Source organism: Lonchura striata, chromosome 12, assembly GCF_050655825.1.
Source record: "Lonchura striata isolate lonStrDom1 chromosome 12, ASM5065582v1, whole genome shotgun sequence".
In the NCBI taxonomy this organism is placed as follows: domain Eukaryota; kingdom Metazoa; phylum Chordata; class Aves; order Passeriformes; family Estrildidae; genus Lonchura; species Lonchura striata.
Genome location: NC_140714.1, coordinates 10220820 through 10247150, shown reverse-complemented (window position 1 = coordinate 10247150; position 26331 = coordinate 10220820). Strand labels below are relative to the sequence as shown.

General features: G+C 46.6%; 1 protein-coding gene across 4 annotated transcripts; it reads right to left on the bottom strand.

Moving 5' to 3' along the window:
* Positions 1-2106: 2106 nt before the first annotated feature.
* KLF15 (KLF transcription factor 15) lies at positions 2107-15473 on the bottom strand. Of its 4 annotated transcripts, none has more exons than XM_021531887.3 (3): positions 15106-15473; positions 9953-11060; positions 2107-4078 (listed from the first exon to the last, which is right to left on the bottom strand). In XM_021531887.3, the coding sequence occupies exons 2-3, from the start codon at positions 10993-10995 to the stop codon at positions 3910-3912; spliced, it is 1212 nt and encodes a 403-aa protein (XP_021387562.1). In that variant the 5' UTR covers positions 10996-11060; positions 15106-15473; the 3' UTR covers positions 2107-3909. The 4 variants fall into 4 exon arrangements, with proteins under 4 accessions (XP_021387562.1, XP_021387570.1, XP_085446617.1 ...); XM_021531895.4 differs by lacking the exon at positions 15106-15473 and adding an exon at positions 12086-12220; XM_085590491.1 differs by lacking the exon at positions 15106-15473 and adding an exon at positions 11939-11963.
* Between the last annotated feature and the right edge of the window lie 10858 nt (positions 15474-26331).

The following is a 26331-nucleotide window of genomic DNA, read 5'->3' as shown; positions in this document are numbered from 1 at the left end:
CTCACCTCTCCTAACACTGCTCCTTCATCACTGGTTCTGACAAAGGGACTACAAACCTTTTAAAAACTCCTAAAGTTCTGGCAAGCATCAGGAACCAGATTATGATCATTTTGTGAAAGCTGTACCACCGCACACACATCAGAAACCAAATTTGAGGTTTGAAGATTTGAAGTCAATGAGAGGTTTGAAGTCAATGAGACTTAGACATATGTATAACCATGCAAAGCTGTGCTTTGCCATGTAGAGTTGCCGAAGTTGGTTCAATTTACCAGTTGTGGCATCAAAACACTTAAATATATGTTTATCTTCAGGTGGATTAAGTTAGGCTTAAGGCAGGGCCACATTTTTCTCATGAATCCACAAAGCTCAGCCAGGCCAGTAATTCCACATAAAACAAACATCAAAATCTCTTTTGGAAATTTCTACTTTTTTGGGACAAAACTCTGGAAATGTCAATCATTTCAAGCTGAACTAACTCTGCTTTCACAGCAAACATGGCCCTATTCTTTTCAGCAAAATATTGCAACTTTTACATAAACTTACATTTCCTTAGGTATTAACTAGAAAAACCCACACAATTCACACTCAAAACCCACATTTAAAACAGACAAGAGAGAAAGGAAAAGAGTGAGAGAATACATATTTCATGGAAAATATTACAGACTAAAATAAAACCTAGATCTTAGATTTCTGCCCTGCTGTGCTCCAGCAGTAGGCATTTTGCATTACTCCACTTCAGCTTTAAGTATTACCTCTTGCAGAAAAATAGCAACTTCTGCCTCAAAGGTCTTGCAGGGTGAATTGCCCAACTTTACAGCAATATCAGAACTCCAGGTGAGATGGGAAAGAGACTGAGATGCTGGTTAAAAAAAAGCAGCTGGTTTAATGGATGAAGTGGATAGGGTGAGAACAGAAGGGAATTGCAGATCCTCTTGGTGCAGGCTTGCTAATTAAAGCTTAAAACCACTGTCCTCAGCACTCTGGTCATCAAGCTACACCTCAGGAGGTAACAACAACCCGGATTTCACAGAATTTAATTTGCCTCATCGCTCGGTCCTCTTGTCAGAGTTAAAAGGATTCTCAGGGAAAAATAATCAGGAGTCTGGAGAGCCCTGGCTCATCAGCTGGCACTTTTTGGTGGCTGTTCTTCAGGGAGAGACTTTAATGCCTCAGTGCCTGTTAATCTCAGAATGATTCTTGCTAGGAGAAGATCTGGACCTACTGCACCATTGCTCCCATGGAGACTCAGAAGTGACTTTAACACCAGCCATGATGCTGGCTTCTTCTTCCAGTGGAGGCCAAAGCAAGCAGAAGCAAAGTGCAAGAGATGTCCCAGCTTGCAGGTCACAAGGGCATGCTGTTCAGACCCCTGTTGTTACAAATGGAAGCAATGGCTTTTGCGGAACAGGGTGTCTTCTCCTCAGGCCTGAGGCAATGCTTCCCAGCACAGCTCCTTCACATCCCTCTTTCAGGTGTGGGATTTACAGAAGAGCCAACTGAGGTGCCTTGGCACCAAGACCTCCATCAGACTGGGCCTTCCTTTAACAATCTAATCCTGTGACTACTGGTCTCATTGCTTGCTCCTTCCATCCAGGGATCACACAAATGCAAATTAAATCCCACAGTATCCTTGTGATGTGTTATTATCCCCATTTTACAAGAAAGGGAACTGCAGAACAGGCAATCGAGTCCTTTGTCTTGGGTCACACAGGGAGTCACCATCACAGTCTGAAGCAGACTTTGAAGCCCTTCCTTCTCCATACTAACCACTAAAGTTGGAATTCCTTCAAAACCTGCTTGCTCTACTTTATTAGCCACCATTTTACTGCACCTGTAGAGCTGTTCCACATCAGTCAGGAGCCACAGAAGGCGTTCGGTCCCAGCGTGGCTGCCAAGCAAGGCTTGAGGGCTCCAGTGAAGAGAGACAGCTGAGACCTCTCACGCCTCCCAAGAACTTTCTGAGATGAGAAAAACTGAAGATAACTTCAGAACAGATCCCTGTTACACAGCACCTGAAAAGTTACATCCAGGTGAATCAAATTTCAAGTGTCTTGATTACAGAGCTGGTTATAAAGGAGATTAATGAATAATAATTTCAAGGAGGGATTTAAAATTTCCATTTTCATTTTATTGTCAAAGTAAATATATTTTTATGAAGAACAAAAGAAAATATACAGAATTGTAACTTATGTACACTGGCTTTATAGGTATTTTTTTCCAATTTACACAAATTTGATACGTTATTAAAAGATATTTTATATAGATATGCATCTATGTACAGTTTTATTTACATACATTCATAGGATGTGATATAAACCAGTCAATAGATGATAGTTCATTTATATTAATTTCTAGAGGACAAAAGGAATGCATTCACTTTAGCCAGACCTGCTGTTCTCACACAGCGTGGGCTCCTGCTCTGCCTAGCTCTAGGATCACACTTTCCTACTTCCCACTTTGCCAACAGAAAAGACAAACAGATGCCGTCTGCGAACGGAAAGGAAATGCAACATCCATTATAAAATCATTCCTAATTACTGAATCCTATTTTATTCTAAAGCTTCTTACAATCGCCAGAGTTCAAAAGGAAAAACAAAACAAGAAGAAACACAAAATCTCGTGCCTGCTACCATCTGATTATTTGCTTGAATTCCCTTCTTAGCCAGCTATCACACGAATTTGTTTCTTTTGGCCACTGTTCTCACCCATTCGCCCACCCCAGCTGCGTGGAGCTCTGACATGGCTGTTGGGAGGGAGAGGATGGGAACTGAGGGGCACCCCAGACCTCTGTCCCACCAGGTATGGTTGCTTCCACCCTCCCTGGGCACAGGCACATCCTACAGACCCTGCAGCACACAGAGACTGAGCTCCAGCCAGCCAGGCTGACCCTCCGTGGGTGTGGGGATGCCCACCAGGCACCCCCAGGGCTGGGGCTCTGCTTTCTCCCTCCCAGGCCACACCACAGGGCAGGAGCAGAGACAGAACAGAGCTCAGAGATTCTCACAAACACCTTTGTGCTGCTCTGCAGGCAGACTACAGTTCTGCTGAAGGCAGTGGATGCTGCAAACCAGCCTCAAAGGAAAGCAGTGTCCTTTGGAACCTGGGCATCCCTTCACCCCTTGGCAGCACAGGACAGAAGCACACATTCCAGACGCTTCACTCCAAGCCATTCCATCCAGCCTGAGCTTCTGGGTTTGCTTGGGATGTGTCTTTGCTTAAATATATATATATATATGTATGTATGTATGAATATGTATACATAAATATTTATATATAGCCCTAGCCAAGGGAAAGGTAAATGTGAGCTGGGAAAATCAGAGATGCATGGGGGCACATTCCAGTGCCCTCCAAGTCTTGGCTCCCCCTATCCCCAACTCCCACTGCTCCTCCTCCTATGGCCAGCCCCTACAAATCCTTGGCTCAGGCGACCCAAAAACAAAGGAGTTGTTTTCATTTCAAAAGGAATTTGCTGTTTCAAACTGGACAAATAGAGCAGCTTAATAAAAACTCACAATGAGTGGCCTGTACATGAGCAAAGCCCTCAGGAATGCCAGGGCTATAATTAACTAGCAGCAAGCAACTTTTACATTTTCCTGTGCAGCAGAAAACAGCTAAAAATAAAACACTGTAATTTCCAAAAGAAGCAGCAGCAAAGGAGAGACAGATAGAAGGAAAGGAAAATAATATCCTTAAAAGAAAAGAAAAAAAAAAAAAAAGGAAGAAGCGCCCCACTCCCCTGACCCAAAAAGAGCTTCATTCTCAAATCATCTTTGAAGGACATGGGGCACTCAAACATGGTGGTATCAAGTAACAGCATTGACTGTTCTGTGGAGACAAATAAATTATCACTAGGAGCACGGTGGGCGCAGCGCTGCCGTGGGAGCCGTGGGGCGGGAGGCAGGCCGGGCCTCAGTTGACGGCGCGCACGGAGCGGCTGCTGCGAGGGAAGCGGTGCACCTTGACGTGCTTGGACAAGTGGTCACTCCGAGCAAACTTCTTCTCACACACCGGACACTGGTAGGGCTTCACCCCCGAGTGGGAGCGCCTGTGCCGGGACAGCTCATCTGACCTGGAGAACCTGCAAGAGAGGAGAAGCCTTTTCAGACACGTGGGGGTTTATAATGCTAAGTCGCTGCTCACAACTTAAAAAAAGTCCCCTCAGGTCACTGGGGAGGTGAAAGGGATGCACAGCAGGTCACAGCAGTGAGGGAAACAACTCCCAGCCCTGGGTTCAGGGCAATGCACAGAGGCAATGTGTGTGCCAGCCTCATCCTGCACCCCGTGACATGGGGACAGCTTGCCAAAAACAGCCCTGCACTCATCCCCCTGCAGTCCCCTCCAAAGCCACCCCCACCATCTCTCTCCTGCAAATCCAAGCACAGGCTCCTCAAGCAGAGACAACAACCACTGTCCTGCAGGCGAGGTCTGCTCCAAGCTCCCACTGACACAAGCACAACAGGCACCCCTAACTCTGCACCCAGTTTGAGAGGGATTCCAGATAAATCCAGCTACCTAGAAACAACATTACTTATTAGATCCAGATGAAAAATTGGCTTCCGTGTGTGCTCCTTCAGGCTAAATAAAGAGTCATTAATAGTACCTGAGATGCTCAGCATCGCAACAGCTGAAATTCAGGTGGGCCCCAATGGCCATTTGCATAGTTATTTGCATAGTTAGCATGCGTAAATTAAATCAAGAATGAGCCTTTAATTATCAAAACTGCATTCCATAGTCTTTTGAATTTTAGATATTTTCCACTTTCCATCTCCACAGAAAAATCCCCAGATAGCCACCATGAATCCCACAGGCTTTATTGAACCCAAATGAGCTAATCTTTTGGCCTTAAGAACAGGGCTGGCTCTATTTCCACTTTGGACATGACTAGGAGACAGAGGGTTAATTAATAATGTCACACTAAAACAGCCCTGTCCAGATGGGTACAAAAAATTTGCTGCCTGACAAAGGGCAATTAATTGTTTTGTTGCCAGAACAGTAACAAAGAGCAGCACAGAAAGAGGGCTTGCAAGAAATGGTATCAGCTGTTTATTTACAATAAATAAGTGAAGTCATGGGCACTAGCTGAACAAATCAGGGAAAGAACATGTAGAAAAATGTGCCCTTCTGGAGCAAAATATCACATCACCAACAGAGCGAATACGCTATTTTTATGAAAGGGAGAAAACAGGACTGCTGGGCTCCTATGAATAAATCCCTCATGCAAGAAAAGTAAGTTTCCACATAAAGGTTTTAATTAGCTCTGATCTCCTGCCAACAGTTGAGGACCAGGGCATAGGCACTGGGAAAGCTGGTAATGGTTTCCTCAGTTGCTGCAGCTCTTCAGTCTGGTCACGCTCCCCAGAGAGCACTCAGCCCCTGGAAAGCTGATCCAGGCACTCACCACAGGTAAGATATGGTCTGGACATCTCTCCCAGGGGCATTTCTAGGGGAGATTCTTACACCTATTCACCAGCTTTTCTTCCTTTCCTTGCTCTGGTATCCTCATGGCAAAAGAGTCAAATTCTCCATGATGAACAGGCAGCTGTTATGGAGCTGTCCACCTGCTCCTTGTCTGGGATGACTCTTCTTCACAAAGGCCATGACAGAAGTTTCTCTTCATGCCTTGTACTTGCATGTTTGCTTTCTCTAACACCCCTGGTCCTTTCAGCCGTAGCTTCCCAAAAACACAGTCTGGTCCCAGGAGCAGCAGGGTCAGGGATTTCTCCCAGGTCCTTAGCAGTGAGATGATTCCAGTGCCAGATCCCTGCAGGGGTGCTCTTGCAGGGCTATGGGTGAGTGGGCCTGGAGAGTGTAGGATGCTGCCTGCTCCGACTGCCTCAACAGGACTAAGTGCTGGACAAGGGACAGAGCTATACCACATCCAGGGAAAAGAGGAAAAGCACTTTTGCAAAGAGCCTTCCTCTTATATACAGACCTCAAAGAAGTAAAACCAGATGTGGCCAGGTTGCCTTGTCCTATGTCCCTGGCCATTAAGGTCACCAGCTGCAACAGAAGTGCAGTAGCACTTGGCTAATCCTGCAGAAGAGCTTCACAAGTGCATTTCGAGGGGAATTGCATGGATGGTGGGGGAGAAAGAAGCACATGTCAGGAATGAGCTTGGATGAGTTCATCCGATAAAAATACACTGTGCCTCATAACGATGTCCTTAGCTGAAGAGGCAGGAATGTTGCAATACTGTTCCCCAGCAGTGACGGAAAGATCAACTTACAGAGCCCACAGAAATAAACCTCAAGCTGTCTGTGTGTTTACAAAAAAACAACGCAAAGGTTAGGACAAGGAAGCTGGGAGGATCTGGCCGTCTGGCTCTGCAGTGAAATATCTGCAGTACACTCGGGCACTGAGATCAGCCCAGAGAAAGTGAAAACAATCCAGTGTGGAATGCAAAATTCAAAAGGGAAAAGAAAAAAAAAAAAAAAAAGGAAGCCCCAAGGAATACCTCATTGCAATTTCCAGAAGGATTCCTCCTTCAAAAGAAAAGTGGAGGAATCTGGGAAATCCCAGAGCAACTAAAAGAGCCTTCATCATTCTATCTGGCAGGACCCTAAGGGACTGTAACTACATCTCCCTTGAAGAAAAATCCTGGCGCTCCCTGATGTGTAGGACGTGTCCTGTGTCTCCCAGCCATATGGGGACACTCTTATGTGGCTCATGGGGCAAGAAAGGTCAATAGCCTGGTACTCCTGGTCCCTGCCATGGCCCCCAGCCATTGATGCCAACTCAGGCTATACCTCTCCTCCACAGTGGAGGAAGCCTCTAGACAGATTCCTCTAGACAGATTCCTCCTGCCCATCCCCAGAACTTTCCTGCAAGAAACCAGCACAGCTCCTGTGCATCTGTCATCCCCTCGCACAGCAGCAGCAAGAAAAGCCAATGTAAGATGCCTGCCCTGTTCCCTGTGTGGTGCTGCCCATGGCCACTCAGGCCCAGGCACGCTCCTGGCCACACGTGCTACCAGCTTTAAACCCTCCCTGCCAAACCAGGCAGAGCTCCTGGCCCATGCTGTCACCTGTGGGGCCTCCAGCCAGAAGATGCAGTGGGGCATTTAAAGGTGATTGCCTCATGCCCCAGCCTTGCAGCAGCTTTGCACAGTGCCAGGGAGGGGAAGCAGGAGTTTCTCCTGCTCTGTGCTGTCACACAGCTGCAGGGCCCAGCCCACGCTGCAGCTCAGCTCTTTGGCCTGAGCACTGCCAGCCAGAGGCTGGGGTGCCAAAGGTAGAAGGTGGCACGACACAGATCGGTGCCCTGACCCATCCGGGGACCACAACGGGTCACTGGCCACTGCCAGATGAGCACCACTCTGCAGACTGCCAAAAACAGCCCTTGCCCTTTGCCAAGGAAGGGCATAAGCAAGCAGGGATCAGCCTCCATCAGGGAGGTGCTAGGGGTCTGCAGGCATCCTAGGGGTTAGCAAAAGGGTTTGCTGGGTGCACACTCCAACCCTGGTGAATTTAAAACATCAGGCACAGAGAGCTGAGGAACCTTTAACCTTCCCACTGAGCTCAGGCACTTTGTGCTAGGCAACACTTTGTTTTGGTTTTGAAATTACTATCTCCAGTGAGATCAGCTCTTAAGTGTCTTCAGTGAAAAAATAAATACACAAGCACAGGAACGCAGGGAAGAAAGGGGAAAGCAGAGTCCAGCAGTGTTTTAGTGCTTAAATTCATTTGAGATTATGTACACCTGGGAGCAAACAGAGTGGCCAGATGCAGTGGACTTAAGTCATGTGAGACTTAAGTCACAGCTCTCACTGAACTTCTGAAAAGGTAAACATGGTTTATTGATGAAAGAGGACTGAGTAATTCAGTGCTCAGTTGGGTCTGGCCTTTGATGTGGAGCAGCACGCAGGGGATGTGCAGCAACCTCAGGCTGGTGCTAAGGATTGCTGTGAGCACAGGAGGCAGCTCCCCAAACACAGCCTCTCCTGCCAGCTATAAACTTCTCCTCTTGTAGCAGAGCCCTTCCCAAGTTTGGGGGTTTTGGGCATTGAGATTGCAGCCCAGGCTGTGAAATTCAACAAGACAAACAGCAAAAGGGTTTGAAAAGCCCTTTGCAGCAGCTGTTTGTGGACAAGACACATGTTCTTCATTATGAAGGTGATTAATTTTTCCTTCCTGTTGGGCTCATCTTTAAAACATTGTGGTGGCTGAAAGTTCAGGGTGCTCCAGGTTGTGGGACCTGCACTTCATTTGGCCCAGCAGCCAATGAAGCAAATCATTCGCCAGAGTGTTTCAAGAAGAGAGGCACCTATTGTAAATGTAGCCATCCTTTATCATTTAGTGTTTTTCCTAAATGTTACCCTTGGTTTTATACCTTGGGGAACACCAGCTTTGTGATAAGACAGAACTGGAGAAGGTCATCTACAGGCAATGCTTCAGGCTCCTGATCTTGAGCCACAAAAGTCACTGGGAGCATTGGTACAAATCTCAGCGTGGATTAGACAAACCCTCATGTGCCACATTTGCATTTGTCACAAAAAGGAGAGCTGTGCTCACGTCCCAGCACAAGGAAAGCCAGCACAACACCCACAGGCACATCTGCTGTCTGTGCACACCTACTCTGGCAACCAAATGAAAAGCAGTAAGTGCCTGTCCTGCAGGTTGGGAGCAACCAGCCCACACTTTCTGGGACCAATCTGGAAAATGCTTTGGTGAGAGAATACCCTGAGCAGCAGAAACTAAGCCCATGAGAGGTGCTGCCAGGAAAAAGGAAACAAATCACCACCAGTTTGTAGAGCCACCATAATCTGATCTCCTCAGCCCATCTGAGAAGCAAACTTCAGACTGGTCCAGCTGGAGAAGAGAGGGTTCATCTCCATTGTAACCTTTTCCCTCAAACCAACCCAGCCATTTCTAACTGCTGCATGTCTCACATACTTGCATTTTTACACAACATTCTCCTGTTACTTTTTACCTCATGTGTTACCCATGATCACAACCCATTTTCTCATTAGATATTGCTCACTGAGGCCCTGCAGCATATTATTTGCAAGAAATTCAATTTAATTTAACACAAGGCAGTTAAGATTATATTTTCTCCCATCATCATTTGTGGTGCTGTACATTAGCACTTGCCAGCAGGCAAGCTAGTAATACAGCTAACTGGAAAGAGTGAGGAAGACACCTGTCAAAGCTTCCTTAAAATAAAAAGCTGATATTTAAAAAAAAAAGACTAAAATTTTCAATTCATATTAAAAATAAAATAAAATATTTTTTATATCCCTCTGCCAAACATTTTCTCAATCAAACCTGCAATCTCTCATTCAAGCAATGCTTAACTCCACCTCAGCCTTCTGGTTATGTTGTTACATCTGACAGCTTTTTTGCAACTTTGAGTGGCACCCACGCATTTTTCTGAATCAAGGCAGAGAATAAAACCCAGAGTATGCCAGAGTGTCACTGCCAGCATTTTAAGAAGGAGTGGGATGGAGTGCATTTTCTATGAAAGTGCACAGAACACTGCTTTTAAACATACTTGCTTATCACAGCCCTTCACTGACCACGTTTAGTCCCACACAGGGCTGTGCACAGCAATTCTACCCTAAACCATCCAGTTCACTCAGCCTCAGCTGGTGCCAGCCACGGGTCTGCTGGGACTGGTGTGCAGCAACCACACCAATGCAAACAACAGCTCTTACCTGTGGTAACAAGCTTAATCTGACCCTCTAGAATGAAATACAAATTATGATGGACTACTTTTATTTTTTTAAGACACTAAAACTGCTGGTGCCAGCAGGTGATGCTGTGCTGTTTAGTTTGTCAGAACCCCTGGGTTACCTAGCAGGAAGATAAAAGCTCTTCATTGTCAAACCAACCAAACAAGTTCTGGCAATAGAAACAATTTATAAATCAGAGTACAAACCTACTTGCTCAGCAAGTTAGGTCAAGTGAGCAAAAAGAAGAAGGGGGACTGGACAGAGCTGCATCCCAATACTGACCTCCATCCACAACCCGGCCACGTGCACGCAAAGGGCTTTTCTCCTGTGTGCCTCCTCAGGTGGGCTTTCAAATGGCTGCTTTTCGTGTACATCTTGGTGCAACCAGGAAAAGAACATTTATGCATTTTAATGAGTTCAGCTGCAGGGTTCTTTTGAAATTTCTGACCCATGATGATTCCCGTCTGCCCCTGGATCATGCCTCCTGGCCCAATTGGCTTGGCGGCGATGGGGACGGGAGCAATGCGGACAAATTTAGAGGACAAGTTCAAATTGGACGACTGAACTATCTGAGGCACAAGGGCAAATGTCTGTCCTTGGATGTTGACTAGGAGCTGTGCAATTTTAATGTTCTCCTGTGCTGGTCCTTGGGAAGTGGGGCTCGTGTTGGACTCCTGTTTGATCTGCACAGGCTGAATTTGGAGCATAACCGGTATTCCATTCTCCAGGGTCATTCCTCCATTTGAAGCTTGGCCACCTTCTGCTGAGCTAATCAACTGCTCATTTTTATTCTCTTTTAAACTAGTACTGGGTAACATATGGTCTTTTTGCTGCAGCGAAGCAACAGAAACCTGGCTGCAAGCTCTCAAGTCCTTGGTCTCGCTTTTAGGTCTTTCTTTGAGCTCCAAGTCCATGTTCTCCTCCAAAAATTCCTCAATTTCCTCAAGTGTGGGCTGAAATGGTCCTGAGTCTTCCATATCCACGGCAAATTCAGGCAACCTAAAGTACTCCTCTTTCACTACTGGCTGAAGTCTCCTTTTGTCCCACCATGATGCAGTGGTGTTCCCCAAAGATGCCTGGGACAATAAATAGTCTAAGATACTGTCCTGACTTTCTGCACTAGATGTGCTTCCATAGCTGGAGCTGAGGACCTGGGAGTCAGGGCTGGAACAAGAACAAAAGCTGGACGAGTCACTGTCATCCTCTGACAGGGGAGAGGGCAGCATTTGGTAGGACCTCACACCAGCTGTCATGTCCCCAAAGTATCCAAGAGGAGATCTTGTGGATGAAAAGGATTCATCAGTAGGCAGCAAGTGATCCACCATTCCTGGATGATCTCTTAAGGATATCCCAACAGCATATACCAGGCAGCTAAAGTTCAGGTGAGAGCCTAAGTGCAGGAAAAACAAAACAGCAACAGTCAGAAGTCGGTTTAATAATTTATCTCCATGAACTGAAACTCGTAAAGCCCTGTAGCCCACAGGAAAGTCCAGAGCATCCAGCCTCCCTGGGTACACAGGCTGCTACAAGCTTTGAGATGTCTGCACCACCCCCCCGAGGACTGTCAGGGCTGAAGCATTTTGCAGGATTGCACCACATATTTGCAAAAGAATGCTGTTAGAAATCATTTCCCAATCATGTGTGCTCCAGATTTACAGCTCCCTCACAGAATATTACCGGCAAGAGAAAATAAATAACAAGCTTTCACCTAGCAGTGAAATCCAGAGCCAAAGAAGGGAATGGGAAGAAAAAATAAAGTGTTGAAATTTTTACCACCAAAAAGAAACAAATAAAAAAAGTTTATTGCTGGTGGCCATAAAATGCAAATCTTTTCCCTATCTTGTAGCTTTCCACCAACCTTATTTTTAACTTCCTCAGTTCTACAAATATAGGCTGTTCAGCATAATGAAAGGATCAATCTGGCAGGAGCCAAAAATATTTACTGCGCTTCAGCATTTACTAGGTGGATTTTCCCTTCCAGATGTAATGAATCAGTGCGCCAACGTCATCATCACCTGCACTGTCCTTAATAAGGCTGGCACTGCACTGAGCTAATTACCATGCCCTGCCAGGCAGCCGGTGCTGCTTTCACCCCTGCGCCCCACGCCCCTCTGTCCCCGGGGCAGCGGCTGCGGTGAGCTGAGCCCCGAGCCAGCCGCTGCACCGGGCGGGCTGCGCGGCCCCGGCACCCCGACCTGCTCCCGGTGCCCGTGCTGGGGCAGCATCCCGCAAATCCCGGCTCCCCCGAGCCCGAGTCCCGCTACACACCCGCAGCAGCGAACCCTGTCCTGCGCTTTACCGCCCGAGACAAGCAAACTTCCTAGAAAGGCGCCTGCGGAGGGGATGGCAGGAGCGACATCTGCGTATTGTTTTTATTCCCCACCTCCCCGAGGGAAACAACAAAAAATTGCTTACGGACGGAGATTATGCCCCTTAGAGAGCAAACGCAGAGCGCTCGGGATGGAGCGAGCACTGGCCCTCAGTCATTTGCTCAAGGTGACTGATTGAAAACAGAGCTGTACATGTGCATAATAAAACAACTCTTTCTGTGGAAGGTATGTGGACTGCAGAGATAGCAGTCATTCGATCAGCCTATGAGGTTGTGTGTGTGTGTGAATTAGGAGGCATGTGACCCAGCGTGAAGGAAATGCCAGTCAATCTTGTTACACGCTGTCATTTTCCACAGGCTCTGCCGCTGCGCTTTGGACGCTTTGCCATGAATAGTCAATAGCTCCCAGTTTTGTGCAGGCGAGAGGATGGTTGTTACTGCTGTTGCAGAGCATCTTTGTTGCCTCATCTCCAAAATTTACCCTGCCTTTCCTCCTCTGGAGAAAAATCTGGTGTCTGTATGCTCAGTGCTGCAGTGAACAGAGTGAGGTATTTTACCCAACACCCTTAAATAACTGTCCCATTGGCAACATCTATTACTATTTCCCAGGAAGGGAGGGCAGAAGCCATATTTCTTAAAGATATGGCTTCCTCCTTCATAGACACATGGAGGAAACAGGGACAGGTTGAAATAAAGATTAAAAGTACGATTGCACATTTTTCTGGTCTATGTATCCTGTCAGTCAGCTGTGTCTCTGAACCAATAATGAAATACCTACATGTGCTGAACACGAGGAAGTTCAAACAGAGGTTAGTGGCTCTGTTTTGTGACCTTAGCCTATAATCATGTCTTATAGTAAAAGTGAAGAGTCAGAAGAACTGAACTATTTCTAACACACTTTTTTTTTTTTGATCTCTGTATTGATGGAAAGTTCCCCCAGCAGAAGTCCCATAGCTGAGCTATTGCAGTTTTGAAACAGAAAGCACCATCTGCTTCTGACAAATTAGTATTGGCATCTGGTAAGAATTCACCCAAGCTGATTGTTTCTATCTTGCACCAAAAACTGGTGACTGCCTTGAGAAGCACAGGGCAGAAAGGAAGACTTGCCCTCAGATGGTTTCTGATCCTCCCTCCAATGTCTGTATTATTCCAGCCTAAGCCTCTAAAGAATGGAGTTGTGAGGAAATTTGAACTGCAACATGTGCTTTTCTAAGAAAAGCTGGCATGCTCTGTGTGCACCAAAAGCAGTTGGTGAACTTCTCTTAAAAAAAGTATTAAAATGTTTGAGGTTTCTTTAAATGCTTCTAAGAGCTGGGAAGCACATATCAAAATATCCATTTGAATAAGGACTTAAATGAGGGGGAATAAAAACAATAGCAATTGCTGCGGGCCGGTTACCTCAGCAGAAAAAAGCCAGCAGGCTTGTTTCCCCTCTCTTTTAACAAGGAACAATGTCACTCGATGTAACCAGAGGCTTTTTAAGAGAGGACTGTCAGAGCCAAATAGATCCAGGCACATTACAGGCCAGTTCTGCTTTCTGTGCACTCTCAAAGCTTGCAGAATAGCCAAGAAGATTTTGGAGAATGCCTGGAATGCAGGATCGGGCCCTAGCTATATTTTTTTCCTAAAGGCCAGGCTAACAACCAAAAGAACTTTTATCCTTACTTTGCCCGAAGACACAGCCAAAAACAGAAGAATAGAAAACAAAACCAAAAAAAGCCGGGGCTGTGAAGGCTAGGAAAACTAATGATGCTGTTTCCATAACACACTTTTCATCTCTAGGAACGCTGAAAACACATTTGAAATGTAAGCACCTATAGTGAGACCGCAGTGCCTGAGCCACTGGAAACAGCCACTTCTGGAGTGAAACACAGCAGCTGTTCAGCAGCACCACCGTCTCCAACTTTTTTTAAGAGTTCCCTGGGTTGTTATGATGTCCTTTCTGCCAAAAACATGTTGTTCTGTTTAAAACCTGACCATCTAATCGCCAGCTAAAAAAAAAAAAAAATTACAAAAAGCAAACCAGAGAAGACATATTTTGACTCAGAGCAACATTAAAATGTGAAGTCTTGGGAACTTGCTGAAACACGGGGGTGAATTTCCCAGCCTGTCATTTCTGGACAGTCAGCCCAGCACAACTGATCATACAGCGTACATGAGACGCTGACAGTCATTTCCTACATTTACTGCCACAGCTTTTTCTAGTTTAAGACTAATCTCTTCAGGGTTTTCTCTTGTTTTAAATCTGTTCAGGCTGACTTCTGCTCCACAGACAGAGCCATAAACAAGTCAATGAAGGAGGCCCAGAGCTTCTAAGAAATTAAGTGAAATGCAAAGGAGGAGAAAAAAAAAATTAAAATAATAAAAAGAAGCCGTGAGCCAGGAGTAAACCCATTTGCTCTCGTCTCTTCCGCAAGGTGGCTGTGCTGCTCCCAGGACACAGTGGGGTAATTCAGGTTTGTTTTTTCCAAACACGTTGCTCCTGGGAAGCTGCAGAAACATTCCCAGAGCTTTCTTTCCTGAAAACTAACCCGCTCCAGCCCCAAACTTTGGCTTCCACAAGAAGAAGCACTTCAGCTGCGGCAGGCACAGGCAGTGGTCCCGCCGGAGCGCACCCCGGCAGTGAAGGGAGCCCCGAAATAACGCGTGGCACCAGCCGCTGGGCAGGGAAAGGGGGGCCGGGACACACACACGGAATTCCCACTCCAGCACGAGCACAGCCAGGCTTCCATGGCTGCAAAACATGTTTGTTTGGGCTTGATTTAATCGTGGTTTGTTTGTTTGTTCCGTTTGTAGAGGGTTTTTTTGAGATTATTATTTATGTATTGATTTTTCCTTCCATCCCTTTTCAGGAGGCTTTGGGGGCCCGAGCTCCCTCTCTGTTCCAGCCCCAGCGTGGTCGCGATGATCGGGAATAAACCCCCCCTTCTCGCCGCCTGTCACTCCACGGCACGGCACCGCTCCAGCCCGAAAAGAGCCCCCAGCCCTGGCCGCTGGGGAATTCCATGGAATTCCATCTGCCGGCTCGGCCGTGCGGGCAGCCGGGGCAGAGCCCCGCGGAGGCACCGCCGGCGGGACACGGCCCCGCGCCCCATCCCGCCCTTACCTGAACTCCTGTGCGAGCCGGGGGGGCAGCAAAGGCCACCAACGACCAGAAGAACGCAACAACAACAACAACGAAAACGGGCGAGGAAAAAAAACCCAAACAACACAACCAAGCCACAAAAATTTAAAAAAAAAAAAAAAAGAAAAAAGAAAAAATAATAACTATAGAAATAAAAATTAAAAAAAAATCAAAGGAGATTTTAAAAAGCCACGCTCGCACAAGAAAACCGCGGGACTAACAGCAAGCGAAGCCGGAGCAGCAGCCGCGGAGGCAGGAGCGGAGCGCGGAGCGGCGGGAGGCGGGCGCAGCTCCCCCGGGAGGCGGGTGCGCGGTGCGGAGCGGCCCCGCTCCCGTAGTACTATATCCCCCTCACATGACGGCCGCCCGGCCGCGGCGGGGGAGGCCGGGGAGAGGCTCGACCGCGTCCGCCGCCCCCATTGGCCCCGCCGCGGCGGGGGCCGGCCCGGCACCGGCCTCAATGGGAGCCGCGCCCGGCCCCCGGGGCGGCGCCGCGGGGAGAGTGCGAGCCCCGGGATGCGCGGCCCTGCGAGCGCTCGGAGGGGGAAATGGGTCTGAACTGAACCAAGGGCGCTTTGGAGTCGCGGTAAGGAAGGGTTTCTTGCAGCGAGAGTGATGAAACACCGGAACAGGTTGCTCGGAGAGCCGGTTGGTGCTCCATCCCTGGAAACATTCCAGGTCAGGTTGGACAGGGCTCTCTGAGCAATTTGATCGGGTTGAAAACGTCAGTGCTCCTCGCAGGGAGCTGGACTAGGTGGCCTGTTAATGTCCCTTCCAGCCCTAAGCGTGCAAGCCTCTGGACATCCCCTGGAGATAAGCGAGTCCCTGGGGAGGTGTGAGGAGTCCCATGCCCTCTCTCCTGCCCCACACCTGCCCCTTTCCTGCCTGTCAAAGCTTGATGGGGGCATTTCCAGCATGCTGGATGTGTAGCCCACACATACCCCATTGTTACTACAGACATCACTAGTTGTTCATATAAACACACATGATAATTTATGTACATGTATATACATAGATGTATACACAAACACACTATAGTTATGCAGTGCTTGGTGTGGATCAGGATCTATGTTCAGCTCCTGCAGAAGAAGCTCACAGTGGGGCCAGCTGCAGCAACAGTCAGTTTTTCTGCTCAATCAGTGGTTTTTCAAATGCAGTTCTTCCTTTTTTCAGATTTCTTGGGAAAGTGCAGCCTGGGATATCAGAATGCAGTCCTATGACAACAGGTCTAGCACCTTTTTTTGAGGGCACGTGGGACAGCACACCATTCCTTCACCCCACAGTAGGCCTCACTGTGCTGCAGGGAAAATGAAGTGTTATTCTCATTTTATGGGGAAACTGAGGCACAGAGGATCAAACAAATAGTCTGTGGCAGAACCAAAGTGCAGTCTCATATCTTCTCAAATCCAGCTCAATTTGAACTCACAAAAATATCCTCTATCTACACTTCTTCAGAATTGCCAGTAACACATCCCACAGCCTGGCAAACATAAACCAGTCTCTTCCCAGGAGGACATTCAGCCTCAACAAGTCATGGCTGGGCAGCGGCACAGGGGTGACCCTACAGGTGCTCCTTCATCCTCCTGAGTACGCTCAAAGGAACTGGGGGTGCTCAGGGCTCTGCTCTCATGCACAGACCTCGTTCTTCCTCTCCACATTGTCTCAATGAATAATGCATGAATACGTACTCATCAAAATCCTAGATACTATATTTGTACAAATACAGCAGGGCCAAATTCTGCATTAGTGTAACTTCACTGACGTAAAAAGAATTACGTTGGTAAAAATATCGGCCTTAAATATTTTTACCCAAAATAGATGTTTGGCAAACCTCGCTTTACTGCTTTTTCTCAATTAAAACCCCTTTGTTTCCTGAGGAGGCGAAGTTTAGTGTGATTTAGCAATGCAAAGGACATAAAATTTAGATACAATCTAAGCCAACGAGGCTGGGCTTTAATAGAATTTGAACATGTACAAAATTCCCTTGTAATGTTTATGACATGAAAACAATCAAAAGTTGCAATCTTAATTTTATCATTACTATAACCTACCTAACTTTCATTTTTCCACTTGCAAAATACAATGTCTTTATATTTAATCACAGTAGTTCTAGACTTTCTTTAAATTGCTAGAAATGCAGTGAAGTCACATATTTACCTTATGTGGAAATAAAACGGTGTTTTCCCAGTTCTGCTTTTCAAGTTTCATCAGTTTTATTGGGCCCACAACCTTTTCACTTCCCCAAAAGCACCACTGGAACCCGGGTCCTTTGCAGCTTCAGGGCTGTGCTGTTGGCTGTTTCTGAGGCTGGAGATAGGAAGGTGGGAATTTCCAGTGGGCTCAAGCAGATCCAAATATGTTGTTGTGGGAGGGGATGCACAGCTACCAACCCCTGTGGCAGCACCTGTCCCTGTGTGGCTTCATGGTGTGATGGAGGAGGGATCTGATCCTTTTTCACATCTGAAGAACCTTACTGAGCATCTCAGCCTTTCAATGCTGCTGTGAGGTGAAATGTAATGGAAAATATCAGAAAAGTGTAATGAAGGCATCTGTATTTCTCCCTGAGATTTCCCTGTGCGGGGATAAAAAAAAAAAGTATTGGAAATGCAGGCAGGCAGTGCACAGCACCTGGGAAGGGAGTGCAGAGCACGCAGAATGAACCCTGACCCAAGCTCACCCACACAGTGTGACAAGCTCTGCAAGCACCAAACCTTTTGCATATGCCCAGATCCCCTTTGCTGTGCTTACAGAATCCATGGGGAACTCCAGCACAGCCCTTGTGTGTAGGCTCAGTGGCTGTGCCTTCAGCAATCCTGGATGTCCAGAGCTCTCGTAGAAATCACTGCCCTGACCAGGCTGTTGGACATCAGTACCAAAGTCTTCTTTTCTGCTCAGGCAGAATTTTTAGACAGAGACAAAGGATATGTTAAAATTAAAATACAGGATATACAACAGCACAAATTCTGATGCCTCACTACAGCATAAACCTGTCACCTTACAACAGAGAATAATGGAGAAATGCACAAAAGAATGCACAAAAAATGCACAAAATAATGGGAAAATGCACACTGCCTCCTAGAATGCCAGTCTGGGGTCGTCCTTGCTGAAACATCTCTGCAGCTTCATCCATGACAGCACCTTTCCTGAGCAAGCATTTTAACAGTGCCATTTCCTTTCTCAGCTAGACCATATTTTCTTATCCATGAGTCTGCTGGGAGTGCCTTGAACTGCAGACCTGGCTTTGAGGTCTGCAGGCACACTTTGGCTCTTAAATCCAAAACTGAAGATTACAAGCTACAGAGGCAGGTGCCAGCCTCTGAGCTGACTCAGCCCCTTTCCACCCCTCTGTGATCTCTGCATGCACTTCTCAAGCTGTGAACTGGTTAATTCTTCTGAGCCCCACGACAGTGAAAGCAAGCTGACACACATCTAAGTTTTGCTCAAGGCTTTGGAAACACTACAAGCCTTTATTAACAACAGGGGAAATGCACAGATCTAGATAAATATAATTACTTCTGATCCTTTTTTTCTGCCAACTCTTCATGAGAACCAGCACTGACTGTTGGGCTGGGACAAGATTTTGGGAATGAATTTTTGTGCATCTGTGACTGATGTCTCATATCAGCGTTCTTCATTTGGTACTGCAGCACAGCTGAGTCCTCATTCCATGCTGTGAAATACATCTGAATTTTCCCAACCCATTCTTTTTGTGCATCACTAAGAGATTTCCTTCCCTTTTTTCACCTCTTCAAGAGCTCCTTTGAAAATCTATAGTTACTTCTGTCCCTTGTTATTACTTGGGCATTTTCCATTCTCTCTTTTGCCACCTTTCAGGTGAGAACTTCAGTCAAACTGGTTGCCCTGCTCAGACAGCTTTTCTGGCATTGGCACAGCCCAGTCAAACACTGGTGATAACACAGAGTTAAGGTCCTTTTAACTCGCTTTTGTCTGATGGCTGTGTGCTAAAGATCTAGCCAGAAAAGGCAGATAAACCTCAGCAATCAAGCTTAAAAAAATTTTCCTGAAGATAATAATTTCCCTACTTTATAAAGTTAAAAAGGAGCCACAGGCTGAACTGTTCATGAGTTGCTGGGTGCCACGTAACACACAGCCATTAAAGGTGGAAAAGGCAGCAAAGGTTCCCCCACACCACACTCAGCAGTTCACACCTAAGAATTGTCTGGCTCTGCTCATACTTTGCCTTTCCTTTCATGCTCTACAGAGGCTGATTTTTCCTGCCTTGGATTTTCTCCTCTTTTGTATGTTGCTTGCACAGTTCTGTGTTACAAATTACTTCTCATTTTTAAGGGGACTTGAAAGAAAAGTGAACTTCATGGATGGACAAAAAGAGGGATCGTGTTGCATTGGGTGAGTGCTTTGCTGTCTTTAGAGGTCACCTGTGGTATTTCTGCCCCAGCCCTTGCTATTTCCCATTTACTGCAGCAGCAAACTATTAGTAATCTGATGAGCCAACCAGCCACCTGGCAAAATAAGGGTTAGTCAGACTGAATTGATTATTCACACATTTCTATCTGATTTACAAATCAAGGTTGAAAGAAGCAAAAATAATCAAACACAGTAAAAATAAATAAAAAGGAAGTTCAAGTTCTATTTGTTTGTTTTGTATGTTGTTTGAGGGTTTTTTCAGTTTTTTTAAGTTAGCCTCCTGCAGATGGATCCCTTCCATGTACCACAAAGCCCATGGTCACATCCAGCTGAGCTCTTCTGAGCTTCAGCTTTCAGCACCAGAACAGTTACATAGGGACAGAGGGAACAAAAAAGCCTGTCAGACTCTCCAGTAATGTTATGATCACATTAACTTAGCAGTCCGTGACACTCACAGATAAGGACTGTAAGTTCTCTCAGTGCTACAGAAATATTGACACAGAGAATATGTTTATCCCTGGCTCTGTCTCTGCAGGACAAGGTGGAAACAGCAACAGCAATCTCAGAACTTAATTTCTTTGGCCTTGCCAGGGATCTGTGCTCCCAGGGCCAAGTCTATTCATTTGGGTTTTTTTCCTTTCCTCCACTGGTTTGGAAATTATGTTGTCTTTTCAAGTCAGCATCATAGGTCCAGGGGGAGATAAGTTGGAAGAAACGAATTTTAGGATTTTTTATGCTATTAGGCTTTTGACTCTTAAAGACAGTGGGGGGACCTGGGGAGAGTTTCTGATTTTCTCCCAAACTTTCTCTTCATTAATATACTGAGAGCAAAAATGTTAGCTGACCTTCTGGCTGCATTTTTCTAAGCCATCCTTAGCCAGTTCCAGCTCCAGCCTTGGGTTTCCATGTGCAACCCCTGCACTTTATTCTGGCAAAAGCACCACGGAGCAGAGCTGTTCCTGCTGACATCGTGGACATCCGAGGGAATGAGACTCCCGCTCTGCAGGGGCAGGGGCGTGCTGAGCACACACACACAGGAGTCCCCTCACACAGTGTCCCATCACTGCCTGCCCTGCCTTGATGGCGAGCTGGCTCTTTAAACCCTGGTCCTGAAGCTGCCCAGCAGCCGATGCCTTCAGTGGAACACACGAGGCTCATGGCAAGGGGTTCTAGAACAAGGGACACAGCCATGCCCAAGCTGCCCCTCCCCAAGATGACTCAGGGACAGGCAGCTCTGTCAATGTGACAAAACCCACTGACTCACCTGGAAGAGATTCAGAACCCGCTTCTGCTCATCCAAGTTTAGGAAAGCAAAATACACTGGAAGACGTACAGGAAGATCTGGGATCGGATGGAGGTTGGCTCCAGCTCAGGAGTGGATCTGTGATAAACTGTATTCCCCTGCCCTCTCCTGGAAGGAATACGCCAGGGCTGGGCGCAGCATCCTTGTGCCGAGCTCTGCAGGCAGTGGCTCAGGGAGGTGTGAGAGGAGATGGTGGCTCTGAAGACAATGTTTACAGACTGAACAGCTGTGACCATGTTGTGTCCTCCCTGCATTGCCAACACCACGTCTGTCAGACACCGGCACACCTCTCGAGAATGTCTTCAAGGAAGAGCTGCCTGCCTGTCTGGGTTGCACTGAGTTGGGAAACAGAAAGGGTGACCCAGCCGAGGGAATTCAGAGCCTTAAGCAGCAAACACAAAGCCTACATGCAAACACAGCAACCTTCGCTCGGGTCACAGCTGGAGCACCAGCAGGTCAGAAATGCAACACCATGGCACCAACAGACAGAGCTCCTGGGGTACCAGTGCAGAACAGGCAGCTGGGACCCCATCACTTGGCAGTGAAACAGTGGGAGCCCAGCACAGAGGTGAAGTCAACCTCCTTGGAGGCTGTAGAGCAGACATAGCACAAAAGTCCTCAAAATAAGGAAGATCCAGGTCTAGTGCCTGGTCCTGAACCTTCAGCTGGGATGTTACTGTTACTGCTTCAGACACACAGTTCAGTGAATATGACCTATTTACATAGATTCACACCCAGATATATGAGGAGATTTTGCAAAGCTTCCTGCTCCTCCAGGGACACTGGAATTACGTTCTTCTTTTTTCTAAACATCAAACAGCCAAAGCAATGCTAGTCCTGTCCTACAAAGGACTGATTAGCAAATCACTGCTGTTGAGATAATAATGGGAGCAATGAACCACAAAAGCCAAGTGCACAAACTCTATAAATAGGTCTCTGGTTCAGTAGTTACAGCACAGGACTGTGGATCAGGAGTTCTGGAATGGCAGAACCAACCACATGTGCACTAGGTAACCTCAGAAGTGTCTCACATGCTGCAAGCTTTCTTTGTAGTTGTGTTCCACCAAGTCTTTCTAAACCCAGCAAAGAGTTATGCAAAGAGGTATCCTCTGGTGTGTCAGGTAGGTAAATCACCTCCTTCTAGCTGAGATGTTCTCAACCCAGCATTGTAGACAGGCTGTGAGCAAATGCTGGTGGGTACATGATCTTTGAAACCTTGACTAAGTCCTCTGTCTTCATGATGGGGGCATCTCTGAGAGCAAAACAGACCCCACCTAATATCTTGACCAGTTCCACAACTGTTTTTTTTCCTGGCTCCACCTGAACATAATTCCTGTTTGCTGGGTTTGCAGTATTGTCAGCATCTCTTTACCCTCCTCTTCACCCTCTTATCAAAGAGATGAACTTCAATAAAGTAGTTCTGGCTGTCTTAAACAAGGTTTGTATTTCCTGCCTCTATACAGGGTTAAAAACAATGTTTCTGTTCATCACAGGAATAAATGTTAAATGAAAGTTGAGTTATATCTCTCCTGTGACTAATGTTCTAGCTTGTTTTCCAAAGTTAATTCTTCATACACTTTTTTCCCCCTTCTTGTTCCTTTTTACATTTGTCCAGACTCCTGTGTTCCCATGGGACTAATTACCCACTCAGCAGTTACTCTGAAGTCCAATTGCAATAGCTGGCAAAACTCTGCTCTTCTATGCAAGCTTTTAAAATATTTCCTCAATTTATTTCAAATAGCACCACTCTCTGGAGCTTCTTCCCAATTTGTGTTGCCCTGGACTGAGATTTATTTTGCTGCCGTTGAGAGCTGACTGCTTTGTTTGTCCCAGGGCAGATATTCTCAGCAGAATAATTAATAATAAAAAACAGACCAAAAAACCCAAGCAACTGGATCACTCATATCAAAAATTATCCATTGTGATGCAATCTTCTATTTTCTCATCTAGTGGGTCCTTAGTAGCAATGTAAGCAATGAAAAACCACTGATTCAGACCTGGATTATTCTTTCTTAAAATACAGATGTGATCATAGTATTTTCATTCACATCCACCCAATATTGTCTGAAAGTTTGGGGGAAGATTAATTCCATATTCTGCAATCTAAAGATGCACATTTTCTTATACTGTCAGTGTTTGTGAGCAAAATATTTACCCCTGGTGATGTTACAAGCAATAATGGAGAGCTAAATTCAGATTACTGGCACATATTTTTTTTCTCCACAAACACTGCTTGAGAGGAAACTACGTCCCTTCCCAATTCTGCAACTATTTAAATGTCTATATGGCCAGAAGTGACTCACCTCATCTCCTTGCTCTGCGGTTTCACCTCCTGTTCCTTAAGGATAATAATCTTGGCAAAGTACAATACAGAACAAACTGATGTTCATAAAATTTATTTCAAGCATCCAGTGAAAAAAATATAGAAAAAAGATTATGAGAAAGCCTTTTTTCCAGGATATCTGAATTGTGCTAGAGGCAGAGGGGATATGGCAGCTTTTATGAGAAGAGCCTGTAGTCACTGAATTAAGGAGAACATCACATCTTATTGAGTTGTTTAATTCTCCCACAACCTCTACTACATGCTAGTTCTTCTTTTCTCTAAGGAAAAGAGATATCTAAACCACTGCAAATCACCCAGTTTTTGTCCAAATGGACCTGGAATCTGTCTGCTGCAGAGGTTGGCACAGCAAGTGCTGTAAAGCTAATTTACCCCAAAGATCAAGCCACATTTAGATGGTTTTGCACAAGCTTGCACGTGACAGTGACCACCCTGTGAATTACTGCAGGCAGTTGGGTTTCCCTGGATACCATTAGGGCTCCTGGCCATCAGCAAGCAGCATCTCTCTTACTACAGTGAGGCATTGATCCTGCAAACCTGTCAGAGTCAGCAGAAGTTCACTATGGTATTTCCCTTTGGAATTTTGGTCTAAATATCACAGCCCCTAAGGTAAATACTGGCCAATTTCTGCCCTGCAAAGTGTGAAGCATTGCCACACCAGCCCTTCTCCTCACTCAAGGAAAATGCTTTTGCTTTTACACCTAGGAATACACTAGTTATCTCTATCAGAGAAGACAGAAAGGATGTTGCTTTTGAAATGTCAAGTTCTTCACTTTTAGCATGCAAAGTCTGTTATAAGCACAATAATTTGGTGATGGGACCCACAGTAAACCAACACTGCAGCACCAGTTCTAACCAGGGGTGTTTCACTGGTGGGCTCAGCAGAGGCTAATGAAATCAATTGCAAATTCTGTATCTTTTTAGCAAAATTGATTTGGTAATTAAATATCTAATTTCAAGATTTGTCTCAGTCATATTTCCAGCTCAAAATTAGATTTTTAAAGATAACTCATCTCTGCACTTATATGTTAAAAACCAATCTCCCTCATTTTTTGTAAGGCTAGCAAATTTTTAATAGCTTTCTACATCTTACCGTTTTTTCTTTTCATGAGCCAATAAAAATGTTCCTGCTAATCATTACAACTCTTTTTTCACTTTCTCATACCCTACATGTGGCCATATCCTGGGAGCAGCTACCACCAGCAGCCCTGAGCTGGCTAAAGGGGAGGATGGATGCTGCACACAGCCACAGGCATGCTGGAAATCCTCCTGCTGGATTGACAATTTGGAAAACCTCAGTATTTCCAAAACCCCAAGTTGGGAGCTATTCTTAATCTATCATCAGCATTTTAAGAAGAAGCTAAGAACTGTCTGGGTGTTTATATAAGAATTGAAAATGTCAAACACTGCTTCCTTCCCCTGACCTTTGTGCAGAGATGTCACAAAGGACCATGGCTCAGGCCAGCACACAGCTGACCAGAGCAGGAACAGCATTTTGTGCAGCTCAGGCTGGATGCAGCCCACTCCAGGCTGGCTCTGGCAGGTGGGGAATGCCAGCAGTGCCTCAGCAGCAGGCAGGGCTGGCAATGCTGGCAGTGGTGCCAGGAGGTCACCGTGAATCATGTCCTGTCACAACCCCTGCCCTGCCACAGCCCCTAGAGAGGGCAGAGCCTGGGGTGCCTTGGGGAAGTCCTGCCCCAGGGATGTGCCAGTCTCCTCCTTCCCTGCAGCGCTGGGAAACCTTCCCTGTGGCAGTCAGGTGCAGCAGTGTGTGTCACCCCATGACACCACAGCTTTTTTTGGTATGAGCTGAGGCTGCTGCTGCCTTCAGCAGCCCTTCACACAAGCATCCAAAATAGCTGCACACAGATAACTCCTGTCCCCCTAATCAGTGCCACAGAGACGGGCGCCAAGTCACATCCAGGGATTTACTGATCCCCTCTGCTGTGCTGGCTGCTGCAGCTCCATGACAAATGGCATTTGTTTGTGCCAGCCTGTATCCCAAGCACTGTTTGAGATTGCTGGACTTTTATCTGCTCAGAGGTCAACAATGGAGGATGCTCCTTTTAAAATCAACTCCCGTTTGCTTTCAGTCAGAGGTCTCTAGAGCAGCAGGAATTTGCAAGGAAGACAGACCTAGGCATGTGAGCAGATCTCCACGGTGCAAAAGGACAGAGGCCACCTGTGCTGGCATTTGGTGACAGATTAATGTGCAGGGCGAGGCGGTGGCAGCCCTGCATGGCCAGGCCCTGCCAGCCCCGGGAAGAGGGACAGCATTGCAGCCTTTGACGTCACTGCAGCGGGACCCAGCTCAGACATCTGTCCCAGGCAGAGATTGCGCAGGGCCCCCGCAGAACAGACACATTGTGCAACACCAGAGCAGCCTTTACCGAGGGATCGGGCACATCCCTGCCTCCAGCACCACCAGGATCAGCCTGAAGTGGGTAGGAATGGCAGGAGTTTGGCAAAGAAATCGGTGCAAGTCTGCTCAAAAATCTGCTTAATAATTTGCCTGTAGGCAAAAATATTTTAAAATAAGAGGGGAGTGCATTTTGCTACACTGTGGAGCAGCAAAATGATGGACAAAAGACTTGCTTGCCTTCACAGGCAGGGCTGTTTGTATGGGGTAGAGGAGAGGGTTTCAATAATCCTTGTCTTTTTCTTTTGGGGGTACTGCCTGGTAAAGAGAAATAAAGGCTACAAATATCCCAAGGTCCCATCGGTTAGCATGAGTGTGTGGAGATGTTTAGGCCTTGTCCAGTCATGAGAATCAAAATAAATTCATGGGAAGCCACAAGATGGTGATGATTTTGGAGCTGGTGGGAGGGAAAAAATCAGAGCACACAGAAGAACTCCAATCCAACCAAAGCAAATGGGCACAGGCAGGAACACAGAAAACCCCAGGACACTCAGGGCAAATGGTTCAGTGCTGGACTCAGGTATGGGGTGTCACCTCCAAGGAGGATGCTGAGAGCCAACATTTCTGTCCAGGCAACAGAAGAAAAGCAACAGAGGAACCACTGGGCTCAAAGTTGGGCCAAAGAACTGAGAGTTGGAGGATTTTCCAAAAAGGAATGAGAGCCTGCTTTTGCCATAAGGGGCTGAGCAGAGCTGCTGGTGGAGCTCCAGCCAGCCGGGACCACGCCGGAGCAGGCACAGGCGCCCCGGTGAGCTCAGC

Bases quoted from the DNA above. Each gene is read 5' to 3' on its own strand.
- KLF15 (XM_021531887.3), bottom strand. From the start codon at position 10,995: ATGGTGGATCACTTGCTGCCTACTGATGAATCCTTTTCATCCACAAGA. The intron at 4,079-9,952 runs GTCAGTATTGGG...CCTCTCTTGCAG, and splicing joins TGGCCGGGTTGTGGATGGAG to GTTCTCCAGGTCAGATGAGC.